The sequence below is a fragment of the Coffea eugenioides genome, chromosome 2 (assembly GCF_003713205.1).
Source record: "Coffea eugenioides isolate CCC68of chromosome 2, Ceug_1.0, whole genome shotgun sequence".
In the NCBI taxonomy this organism is placed as follows: Eukaryota; Viridiplantae; Streptophyta; class Magnoliopsida; order Gentianales; family Rubiaceae; genus Coffea; species Coffea eugenioides.
Genome location: NC_040036.1, coordinates 71,578,042 through 71,598,740, shown reverse-complemented (window position 1 = coordinate 71,598,740; position 20,699 = coordinate 71,578,042). Strand labels below are relative to the sequence as shown.

Below are 20,699 nucleotides of genomic sequence, written 5' to 3'. Positions count from 1 at the left end.
AGTTAGGAGTTCAACTTTGACCCAAAAGTTTAAGTAATTAGGTATTGGACCCTTACTTACGCTTCTCCATCCCTCGAATCAATATGAGACATAATCTTTTACTCATGAATCTAGCATAACCACTCAGTAACCAAGGAAAATATGTACTAAGTTGGCTTTACACATAGGTTTTACAAGTTTTATCAAAAGTTTGATTCTTAACAATAAAAAGTATATATAGCATTCAAGTTTTATGTGTATGTGAACTAATATACTACGTAATAATTTTATTATGGTATTGGTACCTGTTATATGTGAACTGTCAGGAACTGTACATTATCCATTCCCTTGCTGGAACAAAATACGGTAATTTTTTCGGAGATCAAGAATACAAGCTCAAAATCTGACATTACCCATTCCCCTATTGGATCAAACTACGGTATTTTTTTTTTGGAGATTCAGAACATAGGTTTAAAATCAGCAAGAGAAACGAGCCCAATCACAAGAGTTGATCCATTTTTTCTATAGTTTCTCCATGCACTCTTAATGTTAGCGTTAATTTTGTATATAAGCTGACAAATCTAAAATTACATCAATTATTACTTAATCAGTATAGGTGCCGCTTAATATACTTTAAAATTCTGTAAAAACCATAAAAATCTTTCCCTTTTTAGTCCCTAGAACCACATATTGTCTTCTTATTTCTATAGCCCATCCATGTATATATTGATCATATGCATAATCGTAGAAACATCGGTGCCCTAATCAAGATTATCATCTTTAACCCGAGAAAGCAACAAGCTTTGAACGATGTCTGACATGATGATCCCAGATGAATTAATTGAAGAAATTTTTTCAAGACTTCCTGTAAAGACCCTCATAAGATTCAGGTGCTCATCGAAACCATGGCAAGCCGTAACTGGCAGCCCAGAGTTCATCAGAAAAAACTTGACCAATTCCTCCAGTTACACCCTTATCCAAGGAATTACCAAGGACGTGGATGACGAGGAGGAAGAAAAATACCTTTACTCTACAGATTATGATTCTTTCCTCAAAATAGGCTGCGCCAATTTCAATGAACTCAATCTTCTAGTGCCATGCCCCAGGTTTGATGAAATATTGGGTTCATCCAATGGACTGCTTTGTGTATGGAAAGAGAACCTTTGGAATGAAATGATGTTATTTTGTGGAACCCATCAACTAGAGAATATCGACGTTTACCGTTCTCTGAGATTAGAAGAACTGGTCACTCAGAACTACCTTTATATGGGTTTGGGTATGACTCTGTGAATGATGATTATAGGTTATTGTTATGTTACAGATTGCAAATGCTGCTGATAATACTATAGTTCAGGTTAATCGTTTGAAGTTGGATTCTTGGCGAAGAGTTCTAGAACTTCCTTATCATTTTGAGTACTCGAAGAACGGAAAGCTTGCTAATGGCACATTGCATTGGGTCGTAAAGGCGACTTCACATCTCAAGTCTGAGGAACTTATTGCTGCAGTTGATCTGGTAACAAAGGAATACAGGTTACTGTCGATACCCGACGACAATTTTTGTGTGGGTTTGGGAATTTAGGGGTTTTCGCAGGATGCATGTGTCTAATTTATGATCGTACAATCGATTTTACCGTTGATATATGGGTAATGAAGTAGTATGGGGTCAAGGAATCTTGGACTCATTTGATTTCGATTGAAGAATGTGACCTGTATGAACCCAATATCTGGTGGTCAAATGAAGACAGTTTTTTGTGGTTAATCACGCCAATAGCTTATTCTAAATGTGGTAGACGAGTGCTTTTGGGACAGGCTAGTCAGCCGCTACTGTGGTGTGATCTTGAGAGTGAGTCAGTAAGTTATCCAGAGACAGAAGTTTCTTGTCATCCTAACAATGAACGTCCTCTTGCTGATGAGTACTTTGAATTGGGTATATTGTTGCAAAGCCTTGTTAAGCTTAGTGGTGAGAGTTGCGAGAGTTGCAGAACAAACAAGAAATCTCGAAAACTGAGAAGGAAGAGAAGAACTTGAAGAAGAAAATTGGTGAGCTCACAAGCTTTCTTTCTTGTTCTAGTAGTAAAAATTAGGTTTAGTTTTAGCATTTTCTAGTATGCAGCAAAAACAGTTACTCCCTTTGCTTGGCATTGTAAAAGTAGGAATTGGATTTCCTAGCTAACATGCCATTACGGGCTGAACTATGACACATGAGATTTTGAAACCATTTGTAGAATTATAGCTAATGTCGGCTAATGCTTTCTTACTTGACGCAACGAAATGTGAGATTCCCGCAATCTGGTGTGACCTTTCAGGCTTTGTTTGTCTTTTCCTGATTGATTTTGAAGGTTGTGCAATAAGAGACCTAAGGGACCAGCAAGACATGGGATTCTGACTCTCAGTTGAAGATAGTTTTAGGTGAATATCTTCTCTTACGGGGCTTGCATCTCCTGCATGCGTGCATAATAGTAGAATGAGGTGTATAATCTGTGAAAAAAGCCTTAATTTGATTAGAGATCCGTTTAACTAAAGGTTGGATCTAAATTTGTTGAAGACAATCAGTAGAAAATTTTGGCAATTCATTTTTAAGATAGTTTGTCAGCTTATTGTAAATTCGTTACTACCAGCCCCCTGCCTTCTTTTTTCAGCTAAGCTCTGTAACTTAATCTTCACAAGATTGTGTTTGTATTTCCTGTGCAACTGGTTTCTTTAGAAAGGTTTCTATGATCAGTAGGAGTTCTTGATTCACAAATCAGTTTTATGGGGTGGAATGACAAATCTTGGCAGTTGGCACATTTAGGGGGGGGGGAGAAACCATTATGGTAGTCCTTTTCAGAAATCTATAGGTATAAAATTTACACAGGGGATCATGATGGCGAAAAGGATTATAATTAAAGGGTCTGATGATTTACATGGTTAGGTGTTGTAAATTTGCAACTACATGGTAGTCCGGCTTAGAAATCCATAAGGGATAGTTAGAATCTATATATATATATATATATATTTACCAACTAAAGCGTGAGATTTATACCGAGTCCTGTAACTCTAAACATAAACTATTTTCTGCCTTTTAAAGAATTTATTAACATTTTCTGCTGAAAATTTGGAATGATTTTTCCCTACATGTTCTATTGTTCTCGGATTTGGTTTTCTTTTTGATATTGTCTAGTATCTACCATGTTACACCAAATTCTCTCTTTGTAGTTACAGTTAGAACTTTGCTGCACAAGAAAGTTCTGAAACAGTAGGGAAAGAAGACTTTAAGAAGCCTAATATTCGATCATTGAGTCTATGTGGAGTAAATTTGTGACTATGTAGTGTAAAGATCATTAGAAACCTTATGTCTTTGTGCTTTCTTTCTAAGAGCTTATAGCTAGATGCCTAGTACAAAATTGGTATTTTTATTAACTAATCCAGTTTAATTTATACGCACCTGAAGAGTCATTTTGTTTAAACCAGTTACAGATATCTTCCTCTCATCATGCCCTCTCTCTGTTGTTTCCTATTGATTTGTTCTTTCTCCTATCTTGATGATCCCTTGTGCTTGAATTTGATTATTTTACATACAATGAACTGATTTTTCTTTTGCTTGGCAAAATATTATCCAATTTGGAACCCTTTAATTTGAAGTCAAATTAAATATTGCTAAGGATTTTTCTAAGCGGTGCTCGATTTAGATGAATACTAGTTAATATACCTTTTTTATCGTATGATTATATATACCCTCATTATATTTAGACATTTTTTTGATGTAACTTCATATTTTAAAAGAACTTGCACTTTTGTGTCTCTCTTTACCTTTGCTCATAGGGCAATGGGATGGTTAGACAGACTTTACTGCTAGTTTGTAAAATTGTGAATAGTGTAGATAAAGGAAATAAGAAGAGTAAATCTTATATACACTGACAGTGTATACAATATCACCGCTTGATTCATGACATGTGTACAAAAGTTGAATTTTAAATTCAAATTTTATATATTTGTCATTCATCCAACGCTGATGGTTAGACAGACTTTACTGCTAGTTTGTAAAATTGTGAATAATGTAGATAAAGGAAATAAGAAGAGTAAATCTTATATACACTGATAGTGTATACAATATCACCGCTTGATTCATGACATGTGTACAAAAGTTGAATTTTAAATTCAAATTTTATATAGTTGTCATTCATCCAACGCTGATAGAGTCAAATACTTAAGTTTTGCCGATGAACCATATATTAAGATTTCAAACATTCTACAAAATGCGAGAAAAAGAGGTGATTTCGTGATATATGTGTAAAGCAATCATCCCTTTAAGATATATGTAGCAAGTTAAAACTCTTTTGCACTAACTTTTTCAATTATTCTCCTTTGACTAAGCTGTAATTTATACAATGCTTTTCACTATAGTCGAAAGCAATCAATTACAAGGGAAGAAAAGGAAAAAAAAAAGAAAAAAAGATCGTGTTCCTCCTAGAACGCTTCGATTCATTTTGGCCAATTTTTGTATAAATTTCTTAACACATGAAAAATTCTTCCTACATTCGCAATATTTACTATCTGAAAACTTTACTAACTAGCCAAATAATTGACAGGAATGAATAATATTGTGCATAACTGAAGAAGATTAATCTAAATGTGAAAATTATCCATTAAAAGGATGTCAAAGGAGAGAAAAATCAATATGAACCAATTTTCCCAAACGAGGTTGTCCTAATTTGTTTATGAAATTTTGACACAGACCAGATGTGACTAATTATTTTTGTTCTTTTATAAAAGAACTGAAGAAATTCATTAGTGACAAAGAACATGAATGGTGCAGTACAAAATGGTTCCAAGTTTTTGATAGAGCAATGTGTAAGCATGTGGAAAATATAGGATCTGATCACAGTATGTTGCTAATTGATTCAAGTCCTTCATTTGGGAAAAAGAAAAAGAGATTTTGTTTTGATAAAAGATAGTTAAACAAGGAAGGCATGTGTCAGGTAGTGGAAAGAGCCTGGAATATGGAGTGTGAAGGATCAAGAATGTATAAAATAAAAGAAAAGATCGCCAATTGTAGAGTTGAGTTATTGAATTGGAGGAATAATTTTCAGGAGAACTCAAGAAGGAGAATTGAGGAGGTGAAGAATCAGTTGGTAGAGATCAGAAATGGGTCAGACCAAAATAGTAGGGAGAGATATAAAGATTTGAAAAATCAGTTGAGACTAGCCTATGAGGATGAGGAACTGTTTTGGTGTCAAAAGGCTAGAGTAAGTTGGTTGATGGACGAAGACCGGAATTCTCAGTATTTCCATGCATGTGCCAAGGGAAGGAGGATTCGGAATAAGATACTAAACATACAAAGAACAGATGGGACTTGGACTAAAAATGAACAAGAGCTAGGGGCAGAAGTTGAGGAGTATTATCGAAAGTTGTTCACTAGTTCTGGAGGGCAGTGTTTGGAGGAAATACTTGATGGAATTCCATACTCAATCACTGACCAAATAAACAACAACTTAACCAAAGCTGTAGAAGAAAAAGAAGTAAAGAAAGCCTTGTTCTCAATGAATCCTAATAAAGCCCCAGGACCAGATGGAATGTCCCCTCTTTTTTCCAAAAGTTTTGGTACCTCATTAAGGAAGACATGGTTAAGGCCATCCAAAGTTTTTTCCATTCCAGTCACATGCTTAAGGCAATGAACAAAACTGTCATTTCTCTCATTCCTAAATTAGGTAACCCTACTGATCTGAAGCATTATCGATCCATTAGTCTTTGCAATGTGACTTACAAAGTGATTTCTAAAATTCTTGCTAATATATTGAAAAAGGTGTTGGAAATCTGTATAAGCAAAAACCAAGCTGCTTTTGTTCCAGGAAGACAAATACTAGACAATGTGATTCTCTCACATGAATTTTTACACCATCTTAAGAACAAAAGGCAAGGAAATGCAGGTTTTTTGACTTTAAAGCTGGACATGTCTAAAGCGTATGACAAGGTGGAATGGAGGTTCTTGGCGGTGGTAATGAAGAAAATGGGTTTTTGCGACAAATGGATCTGTTGGATTATGAGTTGTACTGCCACAGTCACATACTCATTCATTATCAATGGGGAGCATAGAGGTTTTGTTACTCCAAAAAGAGGTATAAGACAAGGTGATCCACTATCACCTTATCTTTTCCTCTTGTGCTCAGAGGGAACGTCTAATCTCTTCAAAAAAGCTGAAGAGAATAAGAAAATCACTGGTATGAAAATTAGCAGAAGATGTCCATCAATCACACACTTGTTTTTTGCATATGACTCCTTAATATTCTATAAGGCTGAGCCCAATCAAGCTAGAGAGCTAATGCACCTTCTAAAGCTATATTAGGACAGTTCAGGTCAAATGGTCAATATTGAGAAGTCCTCAGTTTTCTTTAGCAAGAACACTTCCAATGCCAAGAAGGATGAGGTTTGCAGGGAGTTGGGGAGGATACAAAAAGTCAGCCAAGGGAAGTACTTGGGGCTCCCAATGGTGATCACCAGAACTAAGGAACAAGTTTTTGGTTTTGTAAAGGAAAATTGCCAGAAGAGAATTAATTCCTGGAAGAACAAGTTTTTGAGTCCTGCAGGCAAGGAGGTCTTACTTAAGGCCGTGACATTGGCAATGCCAACTTATGGCATGTCATGTTTTAAGTTGTCTTCCAAGCTGTGTAAAGACATTAGTTCTATGATGTCCAAGTTCTGGTGGGGGGAAACAGAGGGGAAAAGCAAACATCACTGGTGTTCTTGGAAGAAAATGACTCAGGATAAGGAATGTGGAGGACTGGGATTCAAGGATTTGCAGTGTTTCAACAAAGCTCTTTTGGGGAAACAGGTATGGCGAGTGTTAACTAAACCAAACTTATTAGTGAGTAAGGTGCTCAAAGCCAAATATCATCCCAAGGAGTCAATATTCAGTTGCAAAGTTCCTAAAACATCCTCATGGATCTGGCAGAGCATTATGGGAACAAGAGAATTAGTGGAAGAAGGAGTTCGAAGGAAAATAGGAAATGGGAGAAGTACACGGATATGGGAGGACAAGTGGATACCAGATTCTCCACAAGGGAAGCCAACTTCAGTAAAGCCACCAAGATGACACCTTAATACAGTGGACCAGTTGATCTCCAATTTCAGATGGAATAGACCAGTGGTGTTTAGGACGTTCAACAGAGATGATGCAAGCAAGATATTGAAGATTCCTATTAGTCTAACAGGAAGAGAGGATGGTAATTTCTGGATCCATAGTGGGTGTGGACAATACACTGTGAGATCAGCACACAAACAACTGAACAAAAAACAGGATCAGGAGAGGAGTGGCAATAGGAGAGAAGACAGCTCAAGCGGGTGTTATGATGGTAGGCAAGGGCGGAAGCAGCTGTGGAAGTTGAAGGTCAAACAAAAGTTAAAAGTTTTTATCTGGAAAGGTTTGAACAATGCACTTCCAGTTAATGAGCTAATTTTTACCAGAACTAAGATGGGAGATCCCAGGTGCACAGGGTGTGGAGAAGAAGAAGAAATAGTGGAACACTTATTTTTTCATTGTAAGAAGGCAGAACACGTGTGGAATATAGCACCTGTACAATGGGATGGGATCGAGGATCAGAGAGGATGTTTCAAGAAATGGTGGAATGTCTTAGTAGGAGCAAGATACAGGCTTGAAGGTTTGGAGCATATAGGCCTTACGGTCAACATACTATGGTAGCTGTGGAAAGCAAGGAATGAGAGAGTTTTCCAAGGAAAGGAAAAGCAACCATTACAAGTAATACAGAAAGCCATACAAGAATGGGTGGAACACTTGACGGTGATAGAAGGGAACAGGAGTCTGAGTATTCTAGAAACACTAGATGCACTTGACAGGTCTGGTTTAAACACATGTGAGGAGGAGGGTATCAATGTAGAAGTAGCTATATCACACAAAGATGATGGGCAGGTGGTTGGGTTTGGAGTCATTGCAACAGACAACAACGGCCAGGCAAAAGTTACATGGGCCATGAGAGAAAGGAGCACGGGGAACTGTCTTTTGGACTATGCAGAAGCAGTGAAACTGGCAATGGCCAGAGCAAGAGCTCAACACTGGTCAATTGTAAGGATTGGAATCACGGATCAACAATTGCTAAGAGAACTACTGTCAAGAAGATCCAAGGATATCAGATTATTTGCACATGTGGAGGACATTAATAGCCTCAGATCAATGTTTAGGCAATGCTCAATTTTTCTGCTCCAAGATGAACAAAGAGATAGAAGTAGATAGATTAGTTCATATGCTATAGGCATTCAGTTAGATGAGGAACGTTTGTTTCCTTATTGTCTTCGTACACTATGTATAGTGTCTTTAGGTCTTTACCCATATTTTTGTAAAATTACTATGGTTTATCAATATAATCTCTTAACGCTTCCGGAAAAAAAAAAAGAGCAAGAACATGAATGGAAAAACACGAACATTACCAAAGATCCATAAGTTAACCAAATTTATGGTGGTGACGATTGTTTTTTGGGGTCAAACTGGCAAATTTCACACACCCCTCACATATGTGCAAAGTGTTATAAAAGCTTTACCTTGTGGGCAATGACCTCTTGTCACTACCGTGGAACTGTGCTAAGCATAAAGGGAAGACGTAAGACTACCCAACAACATCATTTGAATGTTTACAGCATATTTAGCTAAGGTATTACCTAAATTTAGTTTCATTTTGATCGAAATCGCGTGGTCACGCCTAATTACTATAGAGTCTTCTGACTGCAAACAAAAATTGCTTTCCTTAATTGTGACCATCTGGCGTGGGCACGCCTAACTGCTGGGTAGTTTTCTGTCCGCCAAATTAAAACTTCCTTCCTTAGGCGTGACCATCTAGCGTGGGCACATCTAACTGCTAGCTTCCTGCCACAAAAGCAATAAATCACTAAATGCAACTAACACTTAACAAAAACTCCAAAAATATAAGAAAATTAAAATAAAGGCTTTGGGTTGCCTCCTAAGCAGCACCTTTCTTTAATATCTTTGGCTAGACATTGTCATATTTATTCAAGGAGGATAAAATCGTGTAGCTCGTTTTAGTGCTTCAACTTCTATGTAATTCTGATAGCCCTCGTAAATAGAGTAATTTTTGAGCACACGAGCTACGGTCTTCCATGGACTAGTAGATGGCGCCAAACAAGTCAACAAGGATTTTAATTCTTCACTCACTCCTCCATCACGAACACTTACTGGTTCGAGATCTTTTGCCATCACAACTCTTAACTTATTCCTGTTATGAAACTCAAAATCTTCTGGGATAATAAAATCAATTTCACTAACAGAAATTGAAGAATAAGAGTCAGGAGAATATTGATCAAGGAATGGAGGTGATGTCACCGCATTTGGAGATTGTTCACTGGTTTCATTCACTTGAACCATTTGATATTGGGGTTCCATTTCTTGTAATTCAATTCCCTTTTCAACTGCATCTTTAGATTCTTTTTCTTGAGACTCTTGCAATTCCATGTCATTTGTCAGGATAATTGTACTCTCATCTTCTTTAAGATCATTGATGGTCTGTGAGGGCAATTCTTCATAAATTGGAGAAATCAATTTGCTCATTGTAGATGCCTATTCACGCCTTTTTTCTTCCATCTCTTTAATCATTCTTTGTGTCTCCTGTTGAAATTGATGTGCCTCTTGTTGAAATTGATGTGTCTCCTGTTGAAATTGATGTGATTCCTGTTGAAATTGATATGTGTTAGTAGCTATTAATTCAACTATTTTTTCAAGAGACATACCTGACATGGATGACGGTTCTTGAGGTTCTAGCTGTTGAAAATCTATTGGCCTTTGTTCATAATTAAAATTGGAATCATCCCACCATTCTTGATCATACCCGTTTGAATAAGGGTCATATCACGTTTGATATTGAGGTGAAAAATTTTCAAAAGTATCGATTGGAGCACTTAGACCATCTTGAAATGCAGGACATATGTCAGTTGAATGATTTGAGGCAAAATAAGTTTCACTATTTGCAATAGCCCATTGATCATTAGAAAAAGCATGAGTCTCATAACCCCTTTTAGAAATAAAATCCAGTCTATCACCAAAATACGGAATGTTAGTAGCCATAAACTATATATTAAAAAAATAAAAAAAATGAAAACAAGATGAACTCAAAAAGAAACAAATTAATCAGGCACCAGTCCCCGGCAGCGGCGCCAAAAATTAACAGGTGCTGAATCTGTGCAATAATAATAAATAAAACATAGCTACCACCTGAAACAGTCAATAATCAATTCTAGTACTGGAGCAGGGACCCTAGGTGTGCATTGGGTTACTTGATTCACCCTGTTCCCAAAGAGTTTGCTTAATCCGATATATCAGAATTAATTATTTAACTGAATTCACTAACTAGTAGACAGTGGCAAGTAGGGTCGTCTCTTCAAGGACTGGAGAGAAATTTGTTTCTTTTCGAGTCAAGATTAATGGAGGGTTTTAGGATTAGATGCTAGTGAATTGATAACTAAATAAATTAAATGCAAAAAATAATTAATTAAAAGAAATAATTGGAAGAACTCTAGCCAAGGGTACACTTCAGAAATGGTTCATACAACTGATCATTGATTCAAGAATAATTCTAACATTTATTGATTGATTGGTTATAGTTGTCATACACGCGATAAACAACCAGCCTTTCCTTAATTTGTCGATAGTTAAGGTACGACCGTTAACTATTTCTCTAACCCGGAAACAACCCTAGGAATGACCGTAGGATTTAATTTCTGGTTTGCATTAAGATTTAGAAAAGCCCAATCCTAACTAACAAACACGCTACGAGGGTTTGTTTAAATTAGATCGTATGTTTTCCTGACATAAATCCAATTAAGTCAGTTGCTACCGGGATGGAGGTAATGAACAATTACGGATTCAACTACCCCCAATTAGCAAATATAGCCTACGTGAATAATTAAATATTACGCATTATTCAATCATACACAATGGCTATAACAATTAAAAGTAGAAAACATATAAATACCAATAAATGAAGTAAACAGTTAAAATAATTTAGATCTCACAGTAATTGCCGAACCAAATGTCAGTTGTCCCCTTGACTAGAAAAGAAGATTAGTGGCTCATCCTAGAAAAAATTCTGCCAGACTCCATGGAACCTGGCTGCAATTGATTTTTTTCTAAAACTCATGAAAGCAAGGCGAATTGAGGGGCCAAGCGGCCGTCCTCTCTCAGGAGTCACGGTTCTCCCCTCTAAAAGAAAGGAAAACCTAAGTGACCTATTAACTACTAGTCTACCGCCACTAATTTCGAAAACTCAGGAATTGTTTAAGGAAACAACTACTAGTCAAATGAAAACCAAGTTTCCAGTCCTCGTAATTGCTGACTCCCAGTATTAATCACACGGGCCAGCCATCTTATCATTTTCCTAATTTTTAGCTTTTTGAAACCAAATAGACTTCCTCCTAATCTTCCACCAATAATCCACGTAGACTCCATTTTGAATTGGGAAACTCTTGAAAAATCACATCTTTTATCTCTTTTTGCTCCACCATCCTACAATTAGTACCAAATACCAAATATAAGTAGAATTTATCAATTAATACAATATTTGGTTTAATAAAAGAGGAAAATAATAATAGAATTAATGACAAAAATGCAACCTATCAACATATAAAAACATTATCATTTCATTAAATCTACATTAATGGCAGAATTATATCAAAAAATCTAACAATGAAATGATTGTTACTTTATCATTATTTGTTAGAGAATGACTAACTCTATGATATTCATATCTTAATTTTTTAATTGCGACCTCGAATTCTATCATGCATGTAGGCTCATTTAAACATCTCAACAGGTAAAAAGGAACAGAGAAGATCAATTGCGGAAATTATGAATATTCTTCTCATCCGGTCCATATTATTTGTGTTGTTCCATGGCATTAGGAATTAAAGAACTGGACAATTGTACAATTAGAACTATACCAAGATTTAAATTTAGCCCTTTATAAGAGATTAGCCTTTTTTCATTTATGTACCTAAAAACTTTTCTGTTCACACATTCCCCCGTACATTAAATAATTTAACTATTACCTAACCATTTTTTTTAATTATTAGCTAACTGTTAATATAAAGACTCTCATTAGTTTGTGTATTAAGGATGAACGATGTAGCTTTTATCTGGCAGGCACTTTCCTTGTTTTTTTAGCTCAAAAGATTTTCAATTAAATTACTCAATACAACTATTAATTACTTAACGTGAAGGATATGGATGAAGATCAGAATTTTGACTTCCTGAATACCTAGAACTTGTTTGGATTGCCATTTTTAAGAGTTTTTACAGAAAATATACTATAACAATTTGATGTATAAGTAAAAAAAGTAATTAAAAAATGTAATCGCGAAATATGTAAAAATTTTCCTTCAAAAAATCACAATCCAAACAAAGCATTAAGTAGTTTTCCGTTATAGTTGCACTTCTACTTTAGAAATAATGGATTAATTCCTACATTAACGAAAGAAATACTAAAAAAAAAAGAGTCCAAATTCGAGAAGATCTAGGAATAAGGAAATATTAGAATCATGGTTCGCCATATCGGCCGATACCGATACGTATCGGCCGAGTCGTATCTGGAACGGAAGGGGCCGGTACGATACCGATCCCCGAATCGCGGATATCACTATATCCGCGACGACTCGCTCTGACTCGGCCGATATTGACCGATTCGAATCCGTGATACATGTTATCGGTCGATATATCCGAGTCAACTCGGAGTGGACTCCGATACTTTTTTAAATTGTGTCTTTTTCACTATTTTCTAATTTTAGTAATTTTTTCAAAATTTTTGGAAACTTTAATGTGTTATAATGTTCATATCACCCGATATTCAATCGATATGCCGCGATGGATGTGGAACAACTGAGACCGCGACGCGACCGCGACCCGCGATGGCGAACCATGATTAGAATAAAGGGGTCGGTCCTACTAAACCTAATTCTCCACAACTTCTCGGATTAGCAGCTATTCTATTTCTACTCGGTATGATACTACTACAAATATTCTTCAAAACTAAATCCATCAAACCAAAAAATAAATAAACAAAAAAAAATTGACGAAGTTCAGAATATATTAAGATGGTGAAGAGGTCCAAAATAAACAACAACAACAACAACAACAGAGAATTACACCACCAGATGATGATCTTGAAGGAGGGGATTAAGAGGCTGAGAATTGACAAAGAAGCAAAAGATGGCAAGGAAGATGAGGAGATGATTGACAGTGAGTACCCTACGGGTTCGATAGACCTCGAGATGCTGATGTTAAGGAAGATGACCAAGCGGCTGAGAATTGATGAAGATGCAAAAGAAGACGACAAAGATGAGAAAGAAGATGCAAAAAAAGGCAACAGAGATGAGAAAGAGATGATCAACAGAGAGCTCCCGACAGACTTGTTAGTTGATATACTAGCAAGAGTGGACATGAAAAGTCTGTACAAGTTGCAGTGCGTTTGCAAATTATGGAAAGAGCTAATATCTGACTCTTGTTTTCACAAATTGTATGGGGAGAAATTCCCATCTTGAAAAATCATTCGCCTTAATGTTCCCTTTACTGAATATTCTTGCAAATCTTGGAAGAAACTGTTGGATATTTTAATAAAAAAAATATCACATGTTTATTTTCAATTCAAACACAATAAATTACAAATTGTTCAATAAATTTTCAGCTACAAATAAAATCATTGAAAAGTGTAATTTATGTCTTTAAAATGAGATTATGTCTTGAATTATGTAACCTATGTAATGATTAGGTTTATGAATTCATTTAGCGAATTTTTTACCATTATACAATGAATCTAGACTTTTCAATTTGTAACTGAAATATGAGGTGTTAATTTCTCTTAATGTTAGTATTTTAATATTTTTAATTTCTTAGTCTATAAATAGAGGCATCTATCAATCAAACTTGATATATACTTTGCCATATTTACACTATTTTCTTCCTCTCCAATAGTATTTTCTTCCTCTCACTATCATTGGAGTTTCTTCCCCTCCAACAGTGTTATGTGATAGTTCTGTTTTACTTCAATAGTGTAGATTGGAGTAGACTACAGTGAGAAAAATGTTGGGATGTTGTATCCGAGAAATGACATGCTGAGACTTGCTACACCGGATGACATTCCGTAGGAGCGCGAATCATCTTAAAGAGAGTGATCTAATCCACGCCTCAACCCATATCAAATTAACTTTTTATGGTACAAATTATTTGCATTTTTTAATGCAATATTGAGGTATAAAATTTTTGTTATTTCTTTTGTTATATTTTATTAGAGAAATTATTGTTACTTATATGATTTATTTTGGTCAAGAACCAACAGAAACTATATAAAAACCCAAGGATGTAGAAGGAAATCTGAACAAGAAAACAGTACTACGTGCACAGACAACAGTCACGTTCCCAGTACGATTCTTGGCAATATGATGCCTAGTTTGATAAGATCATAGGGCCTCGTCTTTCTTATTAGGATTTTCCCGGAACAGCTTCCTTTCTCTGGTAACAAGATAAAATCATAGGTCATGGTCCTCTCCAGAAGCGCTTCGTTCCATATAGGAAATTGTAACGAGACATTGACTGCTATCCCTGCTAGGCATTTACTTCTGTCACTATTTTTGTAAGTACTCGCTGCCGATTTACTTTAGAGATTAGTAAGAATTTGTTAAGCTGCAGGATCATCATTTCTTCTATATACGTCTGATTTAAGTCTAAAAAATTAAGTAATTGGCCTCACTACCTCAAAATGCCCAGTGGAAACATCACTTTGCCTAATTGAAATCAACCTCGTCCAAGATTCCTTAACCCCATAATCCTTCATCACCCAAATATCAACATGATCTGAGTAATAATTGCAAAGCACTCAAAGGCATCCTTCCAATACCCCAACATTCATATGGAAATTCTTATTAGAATAAACAGGCTGTGGCACCAACCTATACGCCTCTGTTGCAAGATCAAAAGCAGCAATCAACCTAGCAGTATTTGACTCGGGTTTTCTACTCACAACCCAAAACAATGCACCATTAGCCAGCATCCCATAAGCCATTTTGTAACACAGATAATATGGAACATTTTGTATTCTCTTCCAAGAATTCGATCTGAAACTATACACCTTAACGTCAGAATCAAAGGTGTCAGAACTAATTCCATAAAATTGTATAATCCTAACCACCTTATAATCATCACTCACACATTCATGCCCAAATTCATAGATTATATACTGGCAACAACAGAATCCTTCTCTTGGAAACTCAGTTTCAGTGACAAGCAATTTTTGACACCTTCTGGTTGATGGGTTCCACAACATAATATATTCTTCACTGTTCAGCAGACAAAGCAAACCATTGCAAGAACCTAAGATCTCAGTTCCGAAATGAGGAGTCTTCAATGGATGATTGAGTTCTTAAAAAAAAAGCCCAGTTGGTTTTGTTGAGTGAGTCAGTATCTGCAGAGTGAAGGTATGAATGTCTGAGGATCAGGCTGTGATGGGATTTTATTTTGAGGGACTGAGCAATGTGGACTTGGATGAATTCTGGACCATCTATGATGGCCTTCCTATTGGAATGTATGCCCTAAAACAATGATTGTATTTAATACATTCCTTATTATGTTTTGTATTTTAATAACTTCTTCTTTATCTGTTAAATGCTAGATATAACTGATAAAGTTCTCAGAATACTTACTAATGTGATGGTGGTCACAAGTGTTGATGACTATGAGATATCAATCACATTTATAGTAATATTCTTAAACTTCCCTAGTCATAGTACTAATGAGATAGGACATCATTAGTACGGAAAGACTAGTACACAGTTAGTCTCTACTTAATGTAAGTAGTGATTGTTCTTATCAACCATGGTATATAGATATCTAGGTTAATGTGTAAATGATTTGTAAAGTACAAGTACATTGGAATGATCCGCTTAGAGATCCTATTAGGATATCTATCTAGTGCCAATGGTTGTATCTCTTGTGGTAAGTTATGTAAATGATCCTAAGACTTGAGATCACCATAGTATCTTGAGTGTGAATCACTACATTTTGACTCTATTGCTTGTTACTCGTTAAGAGTAGATTATAGAATAGAGATTGGGTGTAGTGTGAAGCACGGAAAGGTAATGAGTGATCAAGATAGGATTCACCACTTCGATAGTAGGAGTTGATATCCGGATGGCCACTAGTAGGAAATTAACCCTAAAAGGTCGACCATATTAGGTTAATTGAAGAATATTTTCAAGTTAACCTAATCTAGGGTTAATTCTGGAAACTAGTAAATTTAATTAGTCATTAAGGAATTCGCACTTATTCCTTATTCCTTGACTAATTGGATATCGGTGGTGAAAGGATAATAATTACATGGTAACTTCTCATGGAAAGGGTAGGTCAATATTCCTTTGACTAATTTCGGGTACTTGGGTGGTCATGATGTGTTGCTAGACACCGCTCATGATTTATAATTATGAATTAATTAATTATTGTAATTAATGATAAAATAAAGTTGTTTATTTTATCTAATTCTTTTTGGGGATTATAACTCATAATTATTGCCAATGTATTTGGAGCCTATTGGATCACACACATTAGAGTTTTGGTTCTGGATTAAAATTATATGTCCAAGTGAAGACTTGGAAATAAAGTATAAGATACTTTCGGGATTTAATTTATAAGAAAAATAAATTCCAGGCCTATCTGAGCAGATAAGAGAAAATAGTTATCTCTTATCTATCAGATAGCTGAGGGATAGAGTTGATTTTGGATAAAACCTATCAGGTCTATCTGAGCAGATAAAAGAAAATAGTTATCTCTTATCTATCAGATAGCTGAGGGATAGAGTTGATTTTGGATAAAACCTATCTCTTCCCTTTTTCTCTACTACGAATCCTCTCTCTATTAGTATTATGGAAACCTATGACTCTATCAAGGGAAATATAGGGTTTCGTCATAAAGAGAGTGTGGAGAAAAAATGTGTGTAAGACATACATAGAGAGAAAAATATAGGCAAGAAAAGTGACAAAGAAAGGCTGGCAACTTTCATCACTTTCACACATATATCGTAGAGACGATCCAGATATCACTCTCGCGTGGATTTCGGTAGAGGCAGGACATCTGGACTGCTCAAGGGGTTGTTCGTCATCTCCAATTCGACAGAGGAACGTCACACGGATTAAGGTAATTCGTTTTTCCCTCTCTTGTTGAACCATACGCAAAATCTAGGGTGATCCTTGAATGGGTTTTGGGAAATTTTTTTTTTCGCTGCGTTTTCTGTCCCAAAAACCCAACAGTGGTATCAGAGCCATCCCTAGAATTTTACGTATGATTTCGTGTAATTATCGATTCATGGATTATTATTTAAAAGTGGGTTTAATTGATATGCGAAATTGTGTGTAAAATAAGTTTCGGAGGAATATAAATATCGGGACTATATGGAAACTTGAATACCAAGGGCGTTGGAACTGGTTTCATGCACCTCGGACTCTTGTTTCGGTTCCGACTAGTCTGATATTCTTCCATCTTAATCCCTTGCATTAATTCTATGGACATGCTAATGCATTAGCCGAGAAAGCTTTGAATGGACAGGTTTGCTGTAATCTGATTATAGCATTGTTATGGGTTTGTTTTTCTAAAATTTTGAGGCCTCTGAGTAACCTTTAAAATCTGGAAAAGTTACATATTTTATTGGTTATTTATTGAATAAAAACTTGAATTTTGATCATCACTTTGCCGAGCACTTGCGGGTGAAGCTGTCAAACGAGGTCTCTTGGTCAAAAAAAAAAAAAGCTATGCTGCCAGCCAGCAATCATCCAGGGGTTGTTGCAGCTCTTGGAGGTTGTTGGGTACAAAGCTTACGAGATTTAATATGCAAAAGACAGCAAAGGTGTGGCAGACTTGCTGCAGCAACCTTTTTGCTGCTGCAGTAGCACCACTGCTGGCCGTGACCATTGGTGGGTGCCGCCGAGAGCCATTGCCACTGGTGGTCAATGGAGACTCTAATGGTGGCGGCTAGAGAAATGGTGGCCAATGGTGGTCGCCAGTGATGCTAGAAAACGATTGCAAGAGTGGTTTAGGAAACTAAATTTTTCCTAAAACTTGAAGTTTTGAAGTTTTGGCAATTTTCTGAATTAAATCCCATTTTAATTGTTAAAATGTGTTATGGAATCATTTATTTCATATATTATTAGGTTGGGAATTAATTTAGAATTATTTTGAATTATTTTCCCCATTTTTTTTTCTCAAATTAGTTGAGAATAAAGTTGACCTAACAAAATTTATTTTAACAAAATTTCTTGCATATATTTGGACCCAAAATCTGTTTGGGTACCTTGGGAATTAAATCCGATTAATCCATGAATTGAAATTGCTATATTTACCTGTTTTCTTTAAAGTTGTTTAAATTGCAAGAATGCATGGTGGATGGTTGTGGATATAAAACCCAATTTGATTGTGGATTTATGATTGAATGGTTGTATTCATTTTAAATAGGGTCTGCGTACCCTGCCTCTCTTAATTTCTGGTTGTAATTTTTCTTCTCATCTAAGTCTCCCCAATATAACTCGGGGTTTCTTCTATACTATTTGTAATATATATTAGATAGAAGATAGATGACAGGTAACTTGAAGATGAAGAAAAGGAGCCATGCAACAAAGAGGGGAATTTCTTGTGGTTTTCGATTAAACCCTAGTCAACCACTAATTTCCCTAATGGCTGGGGAAATTAGCTTAGAAATATCCACAACCATCCACGTTTTAATTTCATACTTATATATGTTTTTGAAATGGTTATATGCATGTCTATTGATGAGACTAGCAAACAAATTTTTCAAAACTTTAATTACAAAATGTTTTGGAAAAGGAGACAAATCCCTCAAATATAATATTAAATCAATAATAAAAGTTGACTTCTATCATTATAGTATAAAACCAGAATAGTTATTAAGTGCTAGCTTGTTGGGATTCACCCAAGGCTGCCTTACTTACTACATGTTTTTACTATGAGAAATGTTCTCAAGAATGATGGGTACGATTTAACTAAAATTATGATTTGTTGGGATTCACTCAAACCATTAATTTTAGAGGCAATGGTTAGGTTAATACATAAAGAGGTAAAATCAAGAGTTGATACCTGACTTATCTAGAAATTACAATTAATTTGTAATTGGTAAAGTACCTACATTTCAAAAATCATTTTTGATTTGTTGGGATTCACCCAAGGTCGAGAAAAATTTTGAGATGGGATTCTAGCCACTATGGATTTTAAGAAAATTCTGAGTCAATCTAAGAGGGTAATTGATTCGAAAAAATAGTGGAAATAAAATCATAATTTTGAAGTTTTTATGATTTTATTAAACAAAAATTTTCTCTCTAACAAACTTTATTTCTGTTGTAGAATGAGTAACAATTTGAGCCTTCGTACCATTCTCACTGATTGCAAACTTAACGACACAAACTTTCTCGATTGGCATCGCAATGTCCTACTCGTTCTCACTCATGAAAAAATTGAATATGTGCTTGATGGGCCCATGCTCCAAGAACTTGAACCAAATGCTCCTGCTGCTGCTCGAAATGCTTACAAGAAGCATAAGGATGACAATAGGGAAGCTTCATGTATCATGGTAGCTTCCATGACACCTCAGCTTCAGCAGCAGCATATGAACATAGGGGCGTATGATATTGTACAACACTTGAGAGAGTTGTTTGAACAACAATCAAGGACGGTGAGATATGATACCTCCAAAGAATTGTTCAGGTGCAAGATGGCAGAGGGAGCACCTGTTGCTCCGCATGTCTTAAAAATAATCGGGCTAATTGAAAAATTGGCCGAATTAGGCTTTAAGATGGATCAGGAGCTGAATGTTGATTTAGTGCTCCAATCTCTGCCAGATTCTTTCTCACAGTTTGTCATGAACTATCAGATGAATAATCTGCAGCACACTTTGCCTCAATTGTTGAATGTGCTAAAAACTGCTGAGAAAGAAATAAAGAAAGGGAAGGGTCCCACTAATGTGCTTGTTGTTTCCACCTCTAAGAAGAGGAAGAAGCAAGGAAAAGGGTTTAAGAAGCCCACAAACAAGCCTGTCAAGAAGCCCAAGAAGGCCAAGACAGACCAGACTAAAGCAACCTGCTTCCATTGTGGATAAACTGGACATTGGAAGAGGAATTGCAAGGCATATCTGGAGAGCCTAAAGCAGAAGAAGCTTGCTGAAGCTTCATCACCGGGTACATATATGATTGAGATTAATGTATCTACTTCCGAATCAGACTCTTGGGTATTAGATACCAGATGTGGTTCTCATATTTGCACATCTTTGCAGGGTCTAAAGGACAGTAGACAATTGGGAAAAGGTGAAGTCACTCTACGTGTTGGCAATGGAGCAAAAGTTGCTGCTCTAACTGTAGGGACTTATTATATTGCTTTACCCAGTGGACTGATTTTAGAATTATCAAATTGTTATTATGTTCCAGCACTCACTACAAACATCATTTCTATTTCTTGTTTGGACTTAAATGGGTTTAGGATAACCCAGGAGAATAAATGTTGTTCTTTCTTCAAAAGTGATGTGTTTTATGGTTCTGGAAATTGGAATAATGGTTTGTATATTCTAAATCTGGATAACCAAATTCTCAATGTGAACAAAAAGAGAATGAGATTAGATAAACTAAACAAAACCTACCTTTGGCACTGTAGACTTGGTCATGTAAATGAGAAACGCATTTCTAAGTTA

The 20,699-nt window shown here is 35.9% G+C and overlaps 3 protein-coding genes across 3 annotated transcripts; 2 read left to right on the top strand and 1 right to left on the bottom strand.

The window, feature by feature from the left end:
• The first annotated feature begins 789 nt into the window (after nucleotides 1-789).
• LOC113760188 (putative F-box protein At1g50870) lies at nucleotides 790-2,007 on the top strand. The gene is made up of 3 exons (XM_027302755.1): nucleotides 790-1,224; nucleotides 1,301-1,492; nucleotides 1,789-2,007. The coding sequence occupies exons 1-3, from the start codon at nucleotides 790-792 to the stop codon at nucleotides 2,005-2,007; spliced, it is 846 nt and encodes a 281-aa protein (XP_027158556.1).
• Nucleotides 2,008-14,840: 12,833 nt separating this feature from the next.
• LOC113760187 (F-box protein CPR1-like) lies at nucleotides 14,841-15,287 on the bottom strand. Its single transcript, XM_027302754.1, has one exon. The coding sequence runs from the start codon at nucleotides 15,285-15,287 to the stop codon at nucleotides 14,841-14,843; it is 447 nt and encodes a 148-aa protein (XP_027158555.1).
• A 157-nt stretch (nucleotides 15,288-15,444) lies between these two features.
• On the top strand, nucleotides 15,445-20,114 carry LOC113760186. Its single transcript, XM_027302753.1, has 2 exons — nucleotides 15,445-15,545; nucleotides 19,364-20,114. The coding sequence occupies exons 1-2, from the start codon at nucleotides 15,445-15,447 to the stop codon at nucleotides 20,112-20,114; spliced, it is 852 nt and encodes a 283-aa protein (XP_027158554.1).
• Nucleotides 20,115-20,699: the final 585 nt, after the last annotated feature.